Below are 20,676 nucleotides of genomic sequence, written 5' to 3' on the forward strand. Positions count from 1 at the left end.
TCACATTTAATTATAAAGGACTTACTTTTTTGGCGGTTGTGGTTTTGGCTTTCTGGTCCATGCCTTCTGGCAGACTTCCACACATTTAGTGTATTTCAAAATAATGGATAGACCCAAGGCAAAGAGGAGAGCCAATAGGATTGCCAGCAGTGTAACAATGAAGGGGGCATACCAGTCAGCTTGATCGTAAGTATTCACAGCAGTGTTAATAATGGTTAGTCCTTTTCTCTTCTGTTAAACAAGACAGGAAATTATCTCTTTTTAACTCCACCTTTTAGCCTATTTCGATCCCTTCCCCCCACCCCACCCCCACTCGGGCTATCTGTCACTTGCTCGTCCTGCTTTCTATCCTTAATGTTACCATTAGCACATTCCTTAGCTAATATCACCACCGTCAACACCCCTTTGTCCTTTTGTCTATGACATCTTTGGCAATCTCTTCTTTGCCTCCACCTATCACTGGCCCTCTATCCAGCTCTACCTGTCCCACCCCTTTCAACCAGCTTATATTCCACCTCATTTCTATATTTCTTAGTTCTGATGAAGAGTCATACGGACTCGAAACGTTAACTGTGTACCTCTCCGCAGATGCTGTCAGACCTACCGAGTTTTTCCAGCTATTTTTGTTTTTGTTTCAGGAAATTCATTACTTTGAGATTGTGATGAGATAAGACGAATTCATGAATGTGCAATTTAATTGCAAGGTTCTCCCTCTTTTAGTTGAGAGCCCTAGGCGAAGGACCAAAGCAGTAGTGTAGGCCAGTACTGAGGTCAAATCTACTTGGGTGAAGAGAAATTTGTTTCTGCACCCAGAATTGGCACAGATCTAGGGGAGTGGCTGGGCCGTGCTAGTCTGTGCCAGTATGAAGCCTGAGTCAAATACAGCGTACAGCAATTTGCCAGTCAGGGAAGATGGGAAATTGCCTGGCTCTCATGTGGAGCTGCCTGGCAGGTCAGGTCTTGGGGAGGTGGAGGCTGATGGGGGAATGGGGCCTTGAATTGTACAGGTGCCTTTTTGAAAAAAGATATATTGGGCCGAATTTTCAGGTCGTCAGGCAGGCGCAGCGGGCAGGCCCGGGAGTGGCTGGGAAACGGCCTGCAATCGGCCCCTGACCGCGGTTTCACACTGGCTGGCCAATTAACGGACAGCCAGCGTGAAAGGCACGCTGAGAAGCTCAGCGCTGCCGGGGTGGGGGCGGGAGGAGTGCGAGCGCAAAAGTCTGCGCTTGTGCAGGGGAGCGCGCACTGAAAGCTGGAGAGTTTATAGGACTCATTCACTCACAGGAACATAAACATAATAAAAATTATGTCAAAACGTTTTTCTCTTTTTCTTTGTTTAATTACAGAAATCTCATCCCGCCCGGGGATAAGGTTTCCTCAAAAATCCAAAGGCCGCCTAGCCGATTCGCCTGCCCGCCAACCGTAACGTTGGACGGGCAGTGAAAAATGCATCTTAATTAATTGATTAATGGCTTTAATAGGCTGCTTAATTGCCGGCGGGCATGCTGCCAACTCTCATGCACACCCGCCGACCGAAAAATCACACAAGTGAGCGACGACATCGGGAAGTTCGTCCGACGTCATCGCGCGCTATTTCACGCTCAAATGTGTCGGGCATGCGCCCGCATGCCAAGTGGCAAATCCTACCCATTGAAAGCCTTTTTAAAACTGGCAGCACAAGGAATTCTGCCCATACTATGTTGCATGTGAGCACAATATAAGCTCCAAACAACCTGACCCCTACTTTCATATAGGCTCCTTGGCAGTGACTGGAGAGCCCACTGAAATTACTGAAATAATCCTAGATTTAGAAACCTGCAGCAGATAGGACTTTCACCCAGTGCACTTCACCAACATCATTGGCAAGCGAAGGATGAGGCGTGAGAATGGAATCTCTGTCTAATCTCTCCCCTTCCTTGCTGAGCATTTGAGGCTAGCGTTTGTGGTTCTCAACTGAGGCTAGCTAACTCAGCACAGACCCTGGCAATCAAACACTATTCCTCATCCATATGACACAACAGTACAATGAGCAGTGCACTTTGTTGTTAAGGAAGCTATATACAGAACATTTGCATTCACATTTAAACTAGTAGTTCCCAACTGCAGCAAAAATTAAATAAAAGTCTGACTGTTCCCTAATTAATCTGTCTCAGCCATGTTTTAAATGTCTTCTATTGTTGGAATGGTTTGTAATACTAATTTGAAGATTAATTAATATGCTGTATCATTACATGAAGCACTCACATAAAAGGATGTTGTCGTTGGAGGGGTTGTTCTTGTCTGAATCACAGTAATGTCAATCACTACAGTTCCTGTCCTTGGCTTGCCCTTCCTAATATTGTCATCAATGATGTTGACAATGAGATGATACTGCTGCTGAATGTCTTCTTTTCCCTCAAAGTCAAAGGGAGCTCTGATTATCAGTTTAGGAGCATGAGATCCACGGATAGGGTCAAAACCAAAATGATTGTTCACATTCCCTGTAAATAAAATTAATTGGAATAAAGTAACACGGTGCAAAGTCAATTGACAGATTATCCTCATTTTCAATTATAATGGAATGATAACAAAAGAAACTAGGGGCAGGGCTTTCCCCCACGAGTTTCAGGACCCAGCTATCAGGCTCAAATGGGGATCAGAAGCCAGTGTGGGAAACACTCACGTGATTTTTCTCGTATCGGCCAGAGGGCAGGCTCAGTGTCCACTTAAGGATGGTGGGTGGGCTCATAATGGGGGTGGGGGTGGGGGCGGGGGTGGTGCAATTGAAGGCCTTCCAGCTTGAAAACGGCAGCAGGATGCCATCCATGGGGGAGGAGGCACCCGAAAATGCTGGTGTCCTCTCTCCAACATTTTCAAATTAAAAATTTTAAAGAGGCCTTTGCAGCTGGGATACCATTAAGGCAGAGACTGGAGGTTTGGGGGGAGGCTATGGTGGGGAGGGGGGTGGTTGTTGAAATCGCAAGGAGGCCTGCAGCTGCTGCTGAACCCAGGCAGGCGGGGAAGGCCTGTAACCCTGCCTGGAGCGCCGGCCCCCCCCAATTTTCTGCCAGTAACCTGCGTCCAGGCACGACACTGTACCCCGCCACCTGCAGGGAACAGCAGGCTGACCAAAAAATTCCAGTCTGCGTTTGATAACAGGCATTAACAGGCCCTTAGGCAGCTGAATTAACTACCCATCGCTCATGGGCAGGTAGCCTGATGCCCAACTGCCCTATCCCGTTTCTGGGAAAAAGGCCAAGATGGAACGGGAGAACTGGCAGGCAGCCTGGAGGCTCAAACTTCCATGTCCACCTCCCTCCGTTCCTGCCCCCTGAAGGATATAAAAATCCAGCCCAAAGTTACAAACAGGATGTAGATGTAGGCAATTAATTTTAAGTAAGTAGAGCTCATTACAATAAATTAATTGGAGACTATTAGCATGATAACATTATATAGTTTTGTCATGTTATGATTTTTCCATTCAGAATTGACTGGTAATCTGTTCAATAGAAAAGTCAGTAGAACAAACTGGTCACATTTGAAATGCTTTAATGGAGGCAGTGGCAAAGTGGTAATGTCACTGGGCTGGTAACCTAGAGGCCCAGGCTAATGCACTGGGGACATGGGTTCAAATCCCACCATGGCAGCTGGTGGAATTTAATTTTGATCAGTGAATCTGGAATTTAAAGCAAGTCTCAGAAATGGTGACCATGTTGATTATGGTAAACCCATCTGGTTCACTAGCTCCCTTCAGGGAATGAAGTCTGCTGGTCTGACCTGTAAGTGACTCCAGACCCCCACAGCAGTGTGGTTGAATCTGAAATGGCCCAGCAAGCCACTCAGTTGTATCAAACTGCTACAAAGCCTAAAAAAAGGAATGAAATTGGACAGACCACCTGGCATTGGCCTATGCACCAGAAACAACAATGGCAATCCAAACCCTGCAAAGTCCCCCTTACTAGTATCTGGAGGCTTGTGCCAAAATTGGGCGAGCTGTCCCACAGACGTCTAGAAATAGCCTGACCTAATCCAACTCACGTAATCATACCTTACAATGTCCCAGACACCAACATCACAGGCAGGACAGACCCACCAGGGTGGCAGCACAGTAGTAAACAATTGGGAGAGGGTTGCCTTGGGAGTCCTCAACATTGACTCTGGACCCCATGAAATCTCATGGCATCAGGTCAAACATGGAAACCTTCTGCTGATTACCACCTACTGCACCACTAGCCCCACTCAGCTGATGAATCAGTACTTCTCCATGTTGAACACTGATTGGGAGAAACACTGAGGGTAGCAAGGGCACAGAATGTACTCTGGGTGGGGGACTTCAATGTCCATCACCAAGAATTGGAATTAGGGGGAAAATTCTCCATTAGCTAGAGTCATACTTAGTACAAAGGGAGATGGATGTGGTTGTTTGGAGATCAATCATCTCAGTCTCAGGACTTCCCTGCAGGAGTTCCTCAGGGTAGTGTCCTAGGTACAACCATTTTCAGCCGCTTCATCAATGACCTTCCTTTCATCATAAGGTCAAAAGTGTGGATGTTCACTGATGATTACACAATGTTCAGCAGCATTTGCAACTCCTCAGATACTGAAGCAGTCGTGTCCATATGCTGCAAGACCTGGACAATATTGAGACTTGGGCTGATAAGTGGTAAGTAACATTCGTGCCACATAAGTGCGAGGCAATGATCATCTCCAACAAAAGAGAATTTAACCATTGTCCCTTGACATTCAATGGCATTACCATCACTGAATCTCCCACTATCCAACATCTTGGGGGTTACCATTGACCAGAAACTGAACTGGACTAGCCATATAAATACTGTGGCTACAAGAGCAGGTCAGAGGTTGGGAACTCTGTGGAGAGTAACTCACCTCCTGAGTCCCCAAAGCCTGTCCACCGTCTACAAGACACAAGACAGGAGTCTGATGGAATACTCTCCACTTGCCTGGAAGAGTGAAGCTCCAGCAACACTTAAGAAGCTCAACACCATCTAGGACAAAGCAGCCCACTTGATTTGCACCCCACCCACCGCCTTAAACATCCACTACCTCCATGACCGATGCACAGTAGCAGCAGTATGTACCATGTACAAGATGCACTGCACAAGCTTACCAAGGCTCCTCCGACAGCACCTTTCAAACCCACAACCTCTGCCACCAAGAAGGGAAAGGGCAGGAGATGGATTTGAACACCACCACCTGTAAGTTCCCCTCCAAGCCACACATCATCCTGACATGGAACTATATCGCTGTTCCTTCAATGTCGCTGGATCAAAATCCTGGAAACTCCCGAACAACATTGTGGGTGTACCTACACCACATGCACTGCAGCAGTTTAAGAAGGCAGCTCACTACCACTTTCTGAAGGGTAATTAGAATTAGAGGTGGGCAATAAATGTTGGCCCAGCCAGTGACACCTAAATCCCCTGAACGAATAAATGTTTTAAAAAACTTTTACTATTCTGAAAAATGTATTAAAAACCCTCTGACTTGCAGTGCTCTAAGTTCATAAAAAGTAATTTACAAAGTTGTTATAAAATTTGTCACATTATGTTTAGAAATGGATACGTTATGGTAATTGATAAACTGCACATATTAGAATCTCAGGTTGCTTGGTCAAGTGAGGGGCATTTGGCAATTATCCTTGAGGTTTGGCTGGGTCAGGTGTCATCACGGTCTTTCAGAGGGGGTGGTGATCAAGTTATTTTGGGCATTGCATCTTAGCAGAGCATTAGGACTAAATTGTTAGTTTGCAGCTCAGTTCTAGCTTTCTTCAGGACAGGAGAGCAATGTCAGTAGCACCAGCCTATATATGGCTGTGCATTAATTCTCTCGTGGGTCAGCCCAGCCTTGTATCTGTAGAGACTGTGAGGCCTAGGAAAATCCCTGTGGTCTTTCATACTGTTACCCAGAATGGCTCAATAAGGGGACAGGGCAAACCACTTCCAGCTCTACCACCTCACAAGCCTGACTTGGGAATTCCCTCTTGCCACTTTCAGACAAATGAGGGCTTATAATAATGACAGGCAATCTCGCTGCCAAGGGTCCACTGGGGCTTGTGCCATTTTCATGGTCGGGCCTCCATTTACATTTCATTTGGGGGGGCTTCCCACATCTTTTCAATGACGATGGGCAACCCACCCATTTAGGAGACAGCATTTCCATTAGGCCCACCACTCAGCTAAAGAGTAACTGTACCTTTTAAAGCAAATGCTGCATCCGGAAAGATTGATTGACATGTCCCAGGCAACATTATCTTGCCTCTCTGAGACAGTAGTGGAAGTGTTAGTGGAGCAGATCAGCATGCAGGCAGATCCTCAGCTGGCAGTAATGTGCAGCGGGCCTTGAAGAAGGTGGAAGGCAATGCTGCAGAATGTGGGTTCAGCACTTCAACAACCTTACCCAGATGGCAAGGAGGAACGTGTGGTCTTCCTATCCCTGTTTCCCTGCATTAAACTTGGGTGTTGGAATTCCATCCCTCCAGCAGTCCCCCCATTGTTCTCCACAGAACATGTTTCTCTTGCAATCGCAAAAGGACAACGCACCTTTCTGTCATGTACTAACCTGTTGCTGCTGCCTTTATAATAGTCACTAACAGCACTGTGCTTTTACCTTCTCGAAGCACCTCGCTGTGTTGAAGCGCCAACACTCATTCCATCCTTCCTGAGCTTCCTTATTTCACAGAGGGGCCACTTTCATACATGTGACCACTTCCCCATCCTGCTTGCAACTTGTGACTTCACACTCCCAGCTTGTGCACTATACAAAGCTGAACCATATGTCTGCACAATCCCTTTCAACAGCAACTCAACACCTTTCTCCCTCTTTTTCTGGTTCACAGAGGATGAGAATGAGTAAAGGGTCAACCTCTGCCTCGGCTATTGTTGCTGCTGCTGCTGCTCCTGTTCTTCCCATTGTTCATCTTCTGCCAACTGCCCTACAGTACCCAAGGATAATTCCTGATAGTGAAGAAGACGAATAATGAAGTCCATTAAATTCTAATGCAAAAATTCCTGAAGAAATCCAGCTAGGCCAGTTGCACACAGATGTCAATTAACTGAGTGCTTGCTGGTTTCTGCCCCATTAATTACTGATTCCTATTGTGATTTTATGCCTGTACCATCCAGCAGTATTGGGTAGGTCCAATTCTGTATGCTACATTCATTTTGATAAGTTAAATGGTGTTGCGGTGTGTTTCAGGTGGGAACTTGGGCCGCTCTTGAGGAAACCTCGGTCAAAATGGCAGCCGGTGGGATTAGAAGAAGAATAAGGAAGTAAGTGCAGCTCTGAATTTAGGGCCAGTTCCTGCCAGGCACTGTGAATTAAAATCATCCATATGGCCTTTGTTGACACTTCCTGTGTTCATCAATACTGAGCAAGCCAATTCTGGACTATTGGGTTGGCTTTGCCCTATAATGCTTGACTGGGAATGGACCAGGGTGTCCCGGAGGGAACGATCCCTACGGAATCCTCCATCACCCCCTACTCCTCAACCCCCACTTATGGCACCTCCCCATGCCCACGCAGAAGATGCAACACCTGCCCCTTCACTTCCTCTCTCCTCACCGTCCAAGGGCCCAAACACTCCTTTCAAGTGAAGCAGCATTTCACTTGCATTTCCCCTAACTTAGTCTACTGCATTCGTTGCTCCCAATGCGGTCTCCTCTACATTGGAGAGACCAAACGCAAACTGGGCGACCGTTTTGCGGAACACCTGCGGTCTGTCCGCAAGAAAGACCCAAACCTCCCTGTCGCTTGCCATTTTAACACTCCACCCTGTTCTCTTGCCAACATGTCTGTCCTTGGCTTGCTGCATTGTTCCAGTGAAGCCCAACGCAAACTGGAGGAACAGCACCTCATCTTCCGACTAGGCACTTTACAGCCCTCTGGGCTGAATATTGAATTCAACAACTTTAGATCTTAAACTCCCCCTCCCCCCATCCCCACCCCGTTTCTTTTCCCCCCCCATCCGCTTTTTTTTCAATAATTTATATAGATTCTTCTTTCCCCACCTATTTCCATTATTTTTAAATCTAAAACTAAAACCTTTAGTCTTTCCACCCCTCCCCCACTAGAGCTGTACTTTGAATATCCTGTTTTCCATTCTTAATTAGCACTTTTCTCAGACAAAGACCACCACCTTCAACACCTCTTTGACCCTTTTGTCTGTGACATCTTTTGATTATTATCTGCTCACACCACACCCTCAATGTGTCTCTTCCCCCCCCCCCCACCCACCTTAAACCAATTTATATTTCTCCCTTGTTGAAACTATGCTGCAGTTCTGCCGAAGGGCCATGAAGGCTCAAAACGTTGACTGATTTCTTCTCCGCCGATGCTGCCAGACTTGCTGAGTTTTTCCAGGTAATTCTGTTTTTGTTTTGTTTTGGATTTCCAGCATCCGCAGTAGCTTTTAGCTTTTTGTTTTCAGTCTCCAATATAGGCCCCCAGTAAACATCAGAGCAGACCGAGAAACAACCAATAGTAAAGACAAAACTACTTGTCAAGAAAGATGCCCTCAACTGTTATGAGTCAGGTTTTCACTCATTTCCAATGAAAAATTAATCTAATGACCTGAAGAGTGACCTTGTACAGAAAGTAAATGGGAGACTGTGCCCCAGGTGAACAAGACACTCATTTATTTTCTCCGGCTTGCATTTAGGATTTTCACAATACGCCCACATCACCTCAGCAGACAATATCGGTGAGCCAGACACTTTCATAAGCTTTCAAACAGGTTTGTTCGCAGATAGTAATTCACAGATGCAAGCAGTAATGGTGAGTTTTCGCAGTCAGACAAAATAGCATGGACAAATTGATCAGCTGAAATAAAAGATAAAAAACTGCAGGTGCTGGAAATCCGAAATACAAACAGAAAATGCTGGAAGTATACTGTAGATTAGTCAACACCTGTAGAAAGAAAACCAACTTAAAACTTCAGCTGTGTAACCCCTTATCAGAAGTTCTGGTGATAGTTATACATGTAAAACCGTCTTTTCTCTTTAAAGGTACTGACACATCAGCTGTGTAAAGTCCTTATTTGAGTTCTTTTGATTGTATTTCCTTGAAAATCTTTCCCAAAAAAGACAGAAGAATGCTTCACAGAATTGGAGTTGTTGCCCAATTCTTGCCAGATACCAATACCTCTGAGAATTATGTAAACATCCCATATATGAAGCTCACTAAAATGTTCTGTTCAGCTACAAAAGATAATCAAAAATCCATTAACCTTTATAACCAGAGGGCTAGAATACAAAGGTGAGGTAGTTTTGCTGCAGCTATACTAAATCCTATTTAGACTACATCTGGGGTATTGTGTACAGTTCTGGGCACCACACCTTAGAAAGGGTATGTTGGCCTTGGAAGTAGTGTAGCACTGATTCACCAAAATGATACCTGGGCTCCAAGAGTTAGATTATGAGGACAGATTACAGAAACACTAGGTTTGTATTCCCTGGAATTTAGATGGTTAATGGGTGATTTAGGATTTAGAAAGGAATTGACAGGGTAGATAGAGAGAAATGTTTTGCATTTGAGAATTCAGTCAGCAAGGCCAAGGCACATTATTTGAACAATGAATGGCAAACTCCATCATATGTATGAAAGCATGCAATGCCAATGACCATCATTTGTGCTTGACAACTGCTGTCTATGTTAGGATTATCCTGATTAGATTGTGTCATAGCTCATTACCCTGGTGATAAACATTAATTGTTTCTAGCACTTGGATATGCTAATTTTCTGTATATGCAGAAGTCTTATTGTCTTGACTGACTTTGCTTTTACACCAAAAAAAGAAGCTATTATTCAAGCCACTTTGGTGGACTGAGAATAATCTGTAATTTATTTTATTGTTCCTATTTTATGTCTTCATTTAATGACGTACATAGTATTTTCTAAAAAAAAACTGAGGTTAAACTATTATGTGGAATAAATATTTATTTTATAGAATCTAAATCACAGGTGGTGATAAGTGTTACAATTCCAGCTGATGTTACTATTGGGCAAGTCACATCCCAGAGTGAAACCTGGCTTGATAGATCCTAACTTTTTTTTAGAAACTGTTGAAGAAAATTACTGAACAAATTCACAGGAATCTGCTGCTGAACTTTTAACACAAAGAATAGAATATTTATTAAAGTAAGAAAAGCAAACTATATTACACCAGACAAAAAGTTTGGAAGGACCTCAATACAAACACAAGAAGACAATTCAAATTCCCACTATTCCTTTACCCCAGCAATATCTTCACAGACACTAAACCAGTGAAGAATTACCACTAGCTTCACACAAAGGCATCTTGCTTGGGACTGGCACAGTTGCAAATGGTTTTCTTCCAGAGGATTCCTGCCCATTCACTTGATGCTTCTCACCCAACGCGTATCTCTACCCAAGACACCCAAAAACCACGCTCTAAACTCACACTTTCTTCAACTGCAAAACAAACAAATGCCCTAAACTCAGTCCTCCAGTAGCACCTTTGCTAAACTGATCACTTTACTGAGTTCTATAACTGACTATTCAATCAACTACTGTCCCAATAGCTTTGTAGCCGTTCTTATCGGAAAGCTTAAAATTCTTGTCCTCTCTCTCTGACACACACACAACTCTTTTTTTTCCCTGTCTTTTCTCTGTGTCTGTGTCACTGTCACTAGGCGACAGTACAGTCTTTCTACCTGGTGTTTTGTTTCCAGAATCACTAAACTTTGAAACCCTTTTCATCCATCTCTTTAACTGCAGGGGTTGTAAAACCTCATTAAAAATTGTATATATACAAACAAACTCAAGAGACCTGACCTTTAGTCAGGAGTCTTTCCAGACTCCCAGGCATCAAGGCTCACAAACAACCTAAATAAAACTGAAACCATTTTACCTTTCTTAACATACACACACATAGTTTTATATATATATATATATATTTATATACATATAAAATATACATTCAACTTAAAAATTTTATACACTGTTCATAACATAAGGAAAAGCTCAAGAGGCTTCCACCGAGAAATTATAATGTTGCCATATTTTGTAACAACTGATAAGCCTGAGGTCTTTGGATATAGCTTCATTATGCTGCTCCATGTATCTCAATGCCATGTCAAGTGCTAAAGTTTCATCGATGTGGGACATCTTTTTTTCTCTGTCCCTACCTATTCCACTCTTTTACAGATTAGACTCTAAGCTCTGGAATTCCCTCCCTAAACCTCTCCATCTCTCAATCTCACTCTCCTCATTTAATAAGCTGCTTAAAACTCTACCTTTTTAACCAAGCTTTCCGGTCACTTGTCTCCTTATATGACTCAGTGTCGCATTTTGTTTGATAACGGTCCTGTGGAGTGCCTTGGGACATTATACTCGGTTAAAGGCATTATACAAATGCAAGTTGATGTTGTTGTAGTGAATTCCAGTTTCAGAATGACAAATGTAAGCCCATTGAAAGCTTAATTAGTATAAAATGCAATTCAGTTGACAAAAAACAGGCAAAAGTAACATTGTAAATTTTCTCCGAAACTATCAACAAGAAAAATGCTAGTTTCAGCCCTATTTATCTGTAAAACCAGATACACAATAACAAGCATTGTTGCAAATTTCCCTTCTCATGTTTGTCTGAATATTTGGTATGAAATAATTCTGCATGTCACCCAGCTATGCAAATTTATATTTCACATTATATGAGACTTACTAAACATACCTGATACAATCTCAAACCGCATCTCATTGTTCAGGGAATCTCTGTCTTGACAGCTTAATCTGAAACTATTGATATTAGTTCCAACAGCAATATTATCAAGGATAGTTGCTTTATATGTATGTGGAACACAAACAGGTTTTTCATCATTTTCCTCTATTATATTGATGATGACCTAACAGAGGACATAATCAAAATAGATAAGAACTACAAAGATTAATAAATAATTTGAACAGAACAAACCAATTTGCAGCAGTTTTGGTGAGCATGTATATAAATCTTTCCCAGAAAATGATCTGGACGAACCATGTACAAGGATTATAAGCCATTTTATCATATTAATACTCAGCCCAAGGGTAAATATTTTAGTGTTGTATTTGGAAATGTGCAATTAATCCACTTTCAACTATGTTCCAGGATAACTGGCTAACAATCCAGTGTTAGCCCCATAGTGACCAAAAGAACAATTTGATATCAGATGCTGTTTTTCTTTTTGATTGGGAGCTTGTTCCAATGTTTATTGCTATTACTCTACAATGCCAGCTACTAAAGGCTATCCAGTAAGTCCAGAGTGAATCTGTTTTATATCACGTGATGCATTTTAACCAACATTCTCCAAGGGGTATAGTAAAGCTTTATGTTGTACAAGACAAACGAGTTTTACTGTAAAAAATATTCCCAGGTAATTTTGCAAGTCTAATGTCACAAATCCAAAAATCTTATGGGCCTTAAATCATAAAATCAATAATCTTTTTAGTCCTCTGTTACATGGAATTATCATCAACTTAAAATGACAATATAAATATATGGTAGAAACAATCTTAAAGAAAATTCACCATCATATATAATAAATTATCTCTCAATTAATTGAAACTGTGGTCCAATCTTGTGCTAAAGACAAGAGTTTCACTTTCACTAAATACTCTACATCATGACAACTACAACAATAGTTTTGCCATTTTTTTAATATGCTGAGGGGTAGTTATTATCTTGGTCATTCCACATGTAGACTGGGTGACCAGCCCCTGAATCAATGTGGCTTTCAACATGTTCCTGATAGTGTTCTGATATGGAAAGTTGGCCTCTTAAATTAGGCCTCTCTGTCCCTGTTTTCCACCTGAAAAATAAACACAACGAGGCCCAATTTCATTTTCAAAATGTTTGAGATTTCTATATTTTCTCTTTCTTTTCCTACCCCTCAAAAATCAGGTTTGACATGAAAATACCAGAGAACTACTCTGTGTGGCAAATCTTCTCCAGTGTTATCCCTTTTCCTCTCACTTTGAGTTACTATTGGTTCCTCACTGCACTGTTGAAGATCAGTCATTTATCAGCTGCACCCCACCCTCTACAAATCTCTTTCAAAATTTTGAACTCACATCCACCCTGTCAAAAGAATAACCCAAGGATTGGAAACTTGTATAAGGTAAAGAAAATAACTTTTCTGCTGCTTGACACAACCATTCCAAAGTTTCTCAAGAACTCAAGAAATCTGACATCTATATTTTTTTGGTATTTTTAGACTTTATAAGCACATTCATTAAACCTGGGACCTATATAGCTCAGTTATTTATTAAATTACCTTTGTGATCCCTTGCAATTTGTTACAAATATTTCTATTAACACCAACTTGCTTAATAACAGAGCCACAACAAGCAGGACAAAGTATTGTGTTCCCTGTAGGATTCCTCATCGGCCAAGAACACAAGCCAGAATTTCTGGCACAATTTCCTCCCTGCAGAGGCAGGCAATTGTGTTTTCTCTCCAGACCAAAGCAATGGAGCTCTTGTTTAATCTGTCCATTATAAAATTTACAATGAACTCCACAGGGCCATGTTTGATTTTTCCCCCCCACCTAGAGAGGTGATAATATGACTTATTACCCTATCTAAACTGAGCAGAATTTCATTTTTATGTTGCTATAATAAGTTTTAGCCCACAATATCATATTTAATTATGCAAACGACGTGGGTGGAATTTTACGTGCCCGCTGGGGTTGGGCATGTTTGGCGGCATGAGCAGACAATGTGTCCAGAAGGCCAAAAATCGGTTTCACAACGTTGTGAAACCAGTTTGCAATCATCCGCTCTGCCTGTCAATGGCAGGCTGTGTCCCCTGCTGTCAGATATCAGGAACCTCATTGTAATACTTTTTTTTTTGTAAAAATATACTTTATTCATAAAATATCTTCAATCACATTCCAAACCATTTCAAAAACAACATTACAAGGGTACAATCCAGGTTAAACTTTTACAAAATGTATCACCAGGTGCATCAGTACAAACAATATTACAATCATTTACAGCCTTTCATTTTGATCTGTACAGCCCGAGGGGCTCTAAACAGTTCCCAGTCTCTCGGTGCGCTGTGGTAGAAAGGTCTTAGACAGCGACCCTTCCCCATTGCGCCTTTGCGGCAGCTGCCCCAAGCTTTAGTGCGTCCCTCAGCACGTAGTCCTGGACTTTGGATTGTGCCAGTCCGCAACAATCGGTCGGGGACAACTCTTTGTGCTGGAAGACCAACAAGTTTCGGGCAGACCAAAGCGCGTCTTTCACCGAGTTGATGATCCTCCAGCTGCAGTTGATGTTTGTCTCGGTGTGTGTCCCTAGGAACAGCCCGTAGAGCACAGAGTCCTGTGTCACAGAACTGCTCGGGATGAACCTCGACAGCAACCACTGCATCTCTCTCCAGACTTTCTTTGCAAAGGCACAATCCACAAGGAGGTGAACAACGGTCTCTTCCCCACCACAGCCACCTCGAGGGCAACGTGCAGAGGGGGTGAGCCTCCTGGCGTGTAGGAAGGATCTGACGGGGAGGGCCTTTCTCACCACCAGCCAAGCTACGTCTTGGTGCTTGTTGGAAAGTTCTGGCGATGAGGCATTCTGCCAAATGACTTTGACAGTCTGCTCGGGGAACCATCCCACAGGGTCCACCCTCTCCTTTTCCCTCAGGGCCTCTAGGACGTTACGTGCTGACCACTGCCTGATGGACTTGTGGTCAAAGGTGTTTTTCTGCATAAATTTTTCCACCAGGGACAGGTGGTACGGCACGGTCCAACTACTTGGAGCGTTCCGCGGCAGCGTGGCCAGACCCATCCTTCGCAACACCGGGGACAGGTAGAACCTCAGCACGTAGTGACACTTGGTGTTTGCGTACTGAGGGTCTACGCACCGCTTGATGCAGCCACACACAAAGGTGGCCATCAGTATGAGGGCGATGTTGGGCACGTTTTTTCCCCCTTTATCTAGAGGCTTGTACATCGCGTCCCTGCGGACACGATCCATTTTCGACCTCCAGATAAAGCGGAAGATGGCTCGAGTGATCGCCATCGCGCAGGAGTCTGGAATGGGCCAGACCTGCGCCACGTACAGCAACAGCGAGAGTACCTCACACCTGATGACCAGGTTCTTTCCCGCAATGGAGAGGGAGCGTCGCTCCCACATGCCCAGTTTCCTTTTCACCATAGCCACTCGCTCCTTCCAGTTTCTAACGCATGCCCCGGTCCCTCCGAACCATATCCCCAGCACCTTCAGGCCGTCAGCCCTGATAGTGAAGGGGACAAAGGATCGGTCGGCCCAGTTCCCAAAGAACATGGCCTCGCTCTTCCCACGATTTACCTTGGCTCCTGAGGCCAGTTCGAACTGGTCGCCGATGTGCATCAGTCTGCGCACCGACAGCGGATCCGAGCAGAAGACGGCGACGTCGTCCATGTACAGGGAGGCTTTTACCTGAGTGCCTCCACTGCCTGGGATCGTCACTCCTCTTATGCCCGGATCCTTCCTGATGGACTCGGCAAAGGGTTCTATGCCAGACGAAAAGGACAGGCGAGAGAGGACAGCCCTGCCTGACTCCAGATTTAATCGGAAAGCTATCTGTTTCCCACCCATTGATTGAGACTGCACTACTGATGTTAGTGTAGAGCAGTTGGATCCAATTTCGAATTCCCTCCCCAAACCCCATTTTGGAGAGCACATCCCCCATGTAGGTGTGCGATATTCTGTCAAAGGCCTTCTCCTGATCCAAGCTGATGAGGCAGGTATCCACACCCCTGTCCTGTACATAGGCAATCGTATCCCTGAGCAGCGCCAGGCTGTCAGAGATCTTCCTGCCTGGCACAGAGCAGGTCTGGTCAGGGTGAATCACCAATTCCAGAGCGGATTTGACCCGATTGGCGATGACCTTGGACAGAATCTTATAGTCCACATTCAACAGTGAAATGGGTCGCCAATTTCTAATTTCCTCCCTTTCCCCCTTGTGCTTGTAGATGAGGGTGATGATGCCTTTCCTCATGGATTCTGACATACTACCGGCCAGGAGCATACTCTCGTACACCCCTAGCAGGTCTGGGCCGATCAAGTCCCACAGAGCCGAATACAACTCCGCCGGCAAGCCGTCGCTTCCGGGGGTTTTACTCTTCTCGAAGGACTCGAGGGCCTTAGTCAGTTCATCAGGAGTTAGCGGTTTGTCCAGGCTCTCCCGCGTACTGTGGTCTAAGACCTCCGTGATAGAGGACAGGAAGGACTGGGAGGCCGTGCTGTCCGTGGGCTTCACGTCATACAATCCGGCATAAAAGGATTTGCTGATCCTCAGAATGTCGGACCGTGATGACTTTACTGAGTCGTCTTCTTCCTTCAGGCTGCTGATCACAGAGCGCTTTCTGTGTACCTTTTGGAAGAAGAAACGTGAGCACGTCTCATCCTGCTCCACGGAGCGGACTCTGGAACGGAAGATGATCTTGGAGGCCTCCGAGGCAAAGTGCGAGGCTTGCTGGCCCTTCACCTCTTGGAGCTCCTCCTTGACATCGACCCCCATCGACTGCAGCCGGAGCAGATTCTGCATCTTTTTCTGGAGTCGGGACATTTCCCTCTGTTCCTTTCTAGCTTTCTGGGTGCCTTTGAGGATGAAAAACCTCTTGATGCTTCCCTTGATCGCTTCCCACCAGTGTGTCAGGGACTCAAAGAGGGGTTTCACGGTTCTCCAACCTTTGTAATCCCTCTTGAGCTCCTCAATGTTCTCTGGGGTCAGCAGTTGCACATTTAGCTTCCATGCCCCCCTGCCCACCCTCAGGTCCTTCTCCAAGTGGCAGTCCGCCAGTAGGAGGCAGTGGTCAGAGAAGAACACCGGCTTGACCTCGGTGGATCTGACTGTGAATGCACGGGACACAAACAGGAAGTCTATCCTGGAACGAATGGACCCGTCTGGCCGTGACCAGGTGTATCTACGCTGCGCTCCGTCTGCAGGGTTGCCGAAGACGTCGTGCAGCTTGGCCTCCTTAACTGTTTCCATCAGGGATCTGGACGTAGCGTCCAATCTGCTGCCATTGTAATACACCTGCATATCATTATAAGCCCAGCCTGCCAGAATCAACCTTCCACACTGGATCATCCACCCATGTCAGCAGGGAAACACATCTTGGTGCAGAACACATCTTGAAAAGTGTGATATGCAGAAATCAGGACTTACTGTCAGGGCCTTGCTCACATCGCGGACTTCCAAGGAGCAAAAGATGCTGGAACTCAACAGCAATGGGACCCTGGAGGAACATCCATTACGTGCTGTGCGGATTCTCATGGACATGGCTCTGTCACGAAGCAGCTCACGGAAGGTGGAAAGTGTTACGACCGGTCCCTGGGTGAGGTTCCCCCAGTTTGTTATGATCCCAGACGAGGTACCCCAAATTGTTATGCTCCCGGGTGAGGAGGGATGAACTGGCTCAACCTCCTGTCTGCCCCCTCCTGCCGAACCCACCCAATTTGGGGAAAATTCTGCTCCATAACTAATTTGGGGATAGGATCCATGGTTCTAACAAAAGTCACTGTTGAGGGTCTGCTCACAATGGATGGTCATCGATGGGGTGGAGAGGAAGGTCCAGCTGTGTTTGGGAGGGGAAGATGTACTGGGGAATGGGAGAGGAAGATCTAGGTTTCACTGGGTGAGAAAGTTATGTTGGGGGGGTGAAGTTGGGAAGGGGGGGGTTGAAGGTGTCGGGGAGGTGAGGTTGGGAGGGGGAAATGAAGGTGTTGGGGGATGAGGTTGTGAGGAGGGGGATGAAGATGTCATGGGGGTGAGATTGGGAGGGGCAGGGAGTATGGGGGGAGAAAGGGGTAATGTAGGAGAAGGCTGCAACTGGGGAGGCAGATGTAAGGGGGCAGGAAGGTGTAAGGAAAGGAGTTTGCAGAGGGGAAGGAGTGCAGAGAGGGGAAGGAGTCCAGGGGGAGGAAAGAGTCCAGGGGGGGTGGGGGGGAAGGAGTCCAGAGAGGGGAACAAGTCTGGGGAGGGGAAGGAGTGTGGAGGGAGAAATAGTCCTGAGAGGAGAAGGAGTGACAGTGGAAGAAGAAGTAATGGTGGAGGAAGGAGTCAGCAAGGGGGAAGGAGTAAGGCCGGAGGAAGAGATAAAGGTGGAGGAAGGAGTGCACAGAGGGGAAGGAGCAAGGGTGGCAGAAGTAAGAGGAAGGAGTCAGGAAGGGGGAAGGACTAAGGGTTGGGGTAGTCCGGGTTGGGGGGTAGTCCGGGGGTGGGGGGACAGAAGGAGTTCCAAGGTGGGGGAGGAGGTGGAGTCCAGAAATGGAAAGGAATCCATGGGCAGGAAGGAGTCCAGGGGGAGGAAGGACTCTGGAGAGGGGAAGGAGGAAGGATAGAGGAAGGGGTCAGGAAGGGGGAAGGACTAAGGGCCGGGGGGAGTCTGGGATGTGGGGTAGTCTGGGGGGGAGGAAGGAGTTCCAGGGGGAGGAGGTGTGGAGGGGGGAAGGGGAGTCCTGGGCGAAGGCATTCCAAGAAGGGAAGGAGTCCAGAGGTGGAACGTCCAGGTGAATGTGCAAGGAAGGGCTCTAATGAGTCCATGATTGCCTCCTGGGGAGTGAACTGAGGGTGGCTGTAGTAGGAGGGAATAGTAAGAATGACCGAGGGCAGAGAGAGGCGGTAGGGTGGATGGGTGAGGGTGCGATGGTATAGGTAGGAGGGACAGCGAGGGTGGTTTGTGGGGACTTGGAGGCAGACACGGACCCTGGGGGTGGGAGGTCGGAGGTTGGGGAGGTAAATATGAATGGGAGTGGGATTTTTGGGAAGGAAAGGAATGTGCATTCTCACCTGGGTATCCTCAAAAGAAAATGGTTGTGGCTGATAGGTCACATGGGGAGGTGGACGATGCTGCCAAGGGGGTTGACAGGAAAGGAAATGGTTGACTGGGGGCAGGGAAAGGATGGGAGACCTGAAGAAAAATGTTAGACACACCTTGCTGGCTAAATCGAATGTGAAACAAGAGTCGTGGTGGGCAAGATCAGACGCTGCATGGGAGTGTGATCAGTGGGTGGGCAGAGATGCAGGTCAACTCAGATTGTCAATTGAAAGCGATCCCCAGCAGGCAGCACTGAAAATGCTCAGGATGTTGGAATGAGTATGATTCGTGAAGGATCTGCGTGTGTGGGAGAGTGTTTACACGAAGCTTCAAAAGGCCCTGTCACACGTACACTTCTCCCTCCAGAATCACAGTTGCTCCCTCTGTGGTGACAGAGGACGAGGTTGAGGAGGTCACAGGCAAAGGGGGCTCGGAGGGAGAGGACAGCCTCTGAGATTCCTGAGTGGATGGCCCAGGGGTGTCCTGCTGCCGCTTCTCCTCCCTTCGGGAGCCCGAGGACCCCCTCCTGACTCCTTGAGGGGATGGAGCATCTGGAGAGATGTCAAGGTGTCCATTGCCCTCTCACGTTGCCACTGCAAGAAATCGCCCAAGGCTCCCACAATGGAGTGTAGGTCTGCATGCATCTCTGCATTCTACTGGACCAGGGTCTCCATGGCATCCACCATCCTCCCCATGGAGACCACCATATGCGGGCACCACTTCATCAGAGAGCAGGCAGATGCACTCCTCCGACTCGCGTGCCACTCTGTTGGGGGCTAACAACATCTCTGCATGATGTTCTCCCACCTTCTGCTGAACCTCCAGGATGAGTTGAAAGGCTGTATCCAGAGGCTCGTCATCTGGCTCGGACCTCACAGATGGCTCTTCCCCACCAGTCCTCCGAGTGCTGGAGAGCTTGGCTGAACCTGCCTCCTCCTGCTGCAGACACGTGTCCATGTGGTGACCACCAGATTGTGAACCCGAGCCTGTCCTAGATCTAGGTCCCACTGAGGTGTGTGTCTCTGCGCTGGTGGAGGGTGTGGGTAAGCGCTGTGACGTGTCTTCTAGACTGATTATTTCCAGTTCTTCAATGGAGAGGGTGCCCTCTTGGCTGAAGGTGAGGACGTGGATGGAGCTGAGGGACTGACTGGCTGAGGGTGTTGGTCGCTTGGCAGAGCTCCCTGTGAATCAAAATAGAGATAATTAGTACATGGCAGCAGAGTCAAAAGCAGGAGAGAGAGCACTCACATTTGCGTTGAGAGAGGGATGATGGGGTGCAGGATCTTCATGAGGGTGTTCACCGCCAACCTCACTGTCGCCACAGCATTGGTCCATGTCCTCACCAGTCAGCACAATGGCACACTCCTCAAAGTGAGTGACAGGCCTAATGTGGGCCACTCCACTCCTGGTCTGGGACCTCTCCCTGCTGTTGTGAGCCAGCTTCTCTTGCATGAAAACAGATGAAGAGAGTGTGAGCAGGACACATGGCACTGTGTGGAATATTTGTGTGCTGAGCGGAGACATGGACAAGACGTGAGCTCCAGAGGATATGAGCCTTATGGAGATGTGAGGGTGTGTGTGAGAGTTAGTGGTGTTGTTCCATTAAGGTGCGAGATCCCTGTGGATGTGTGATGGGTTTATGAGTGTGTGAGTTGAGAGTGATGAGAAGAGTGACTTACCCTGGCAGAACGGATGAACCATTCACCAACTGGGTGGCTGTCCTCTTTTGTAGGGTTTTGTAGGCGCTGACCACCACTGCTGCCACCACCTCTCTTGCTGTATTAGTGATGTTGCTGCCCCTCCTGTGGCCAGAAAGAGGGTAGTGGACATCACGGCTGGCCTCCACTGTGTCCAAAAGACACTCAAGGAACACATCATT

The 20,676-nt window shown here is 46.4% G+C and overlaps 1 protein-coding gene across 2 annotated transcripts in view; it reads right to left on the bottom strand.

Moving 5' to 3' along the window:
- Positions 1 to 20,676, bottom strand: part of LOC144681316 (cadherin-related family member 3-like) — a 112,158-nt gene that overhangs the window by 18,986 nt on the left and 72,496 nt on the right. For both annotated transcript variants that reach the window (XM_078542917.1, XM_078542916.1), the window contains exons 14-16: positions 11,687 to 11,858; positions 2,245 to 2,480; positions 26 to 231 (exon numbers count right to left, since the gene is read on the bottom strand). In XM_078542917.1, the coding sequence (XP_078399043.1) occupies positions 26 to 231; positions 2,245 to 2,480; positions 11,687 to 11,858 (614 nt within the window). The remainder of the gene's footprint in view (positions 1 to 25; positions 232 to 2,244; positions 2,481 to 11,686; positions 11,859 to 20,676) is intronic.

This window comes from Cetorhinus maximus, chromosome 6, assembly GCF_964194155.1.
Source record: "Cetorhinus maximus chromosome 6, sCetMax3.hap1.1, whole genome shotgun sequence".
Lineage (NCBI taxonomy): Eukaryota > Metazoa > Chordata > Chondrichthyes > Lamniformes > Cetorhinidae > Cetorhinus > Cetorhinus maximus.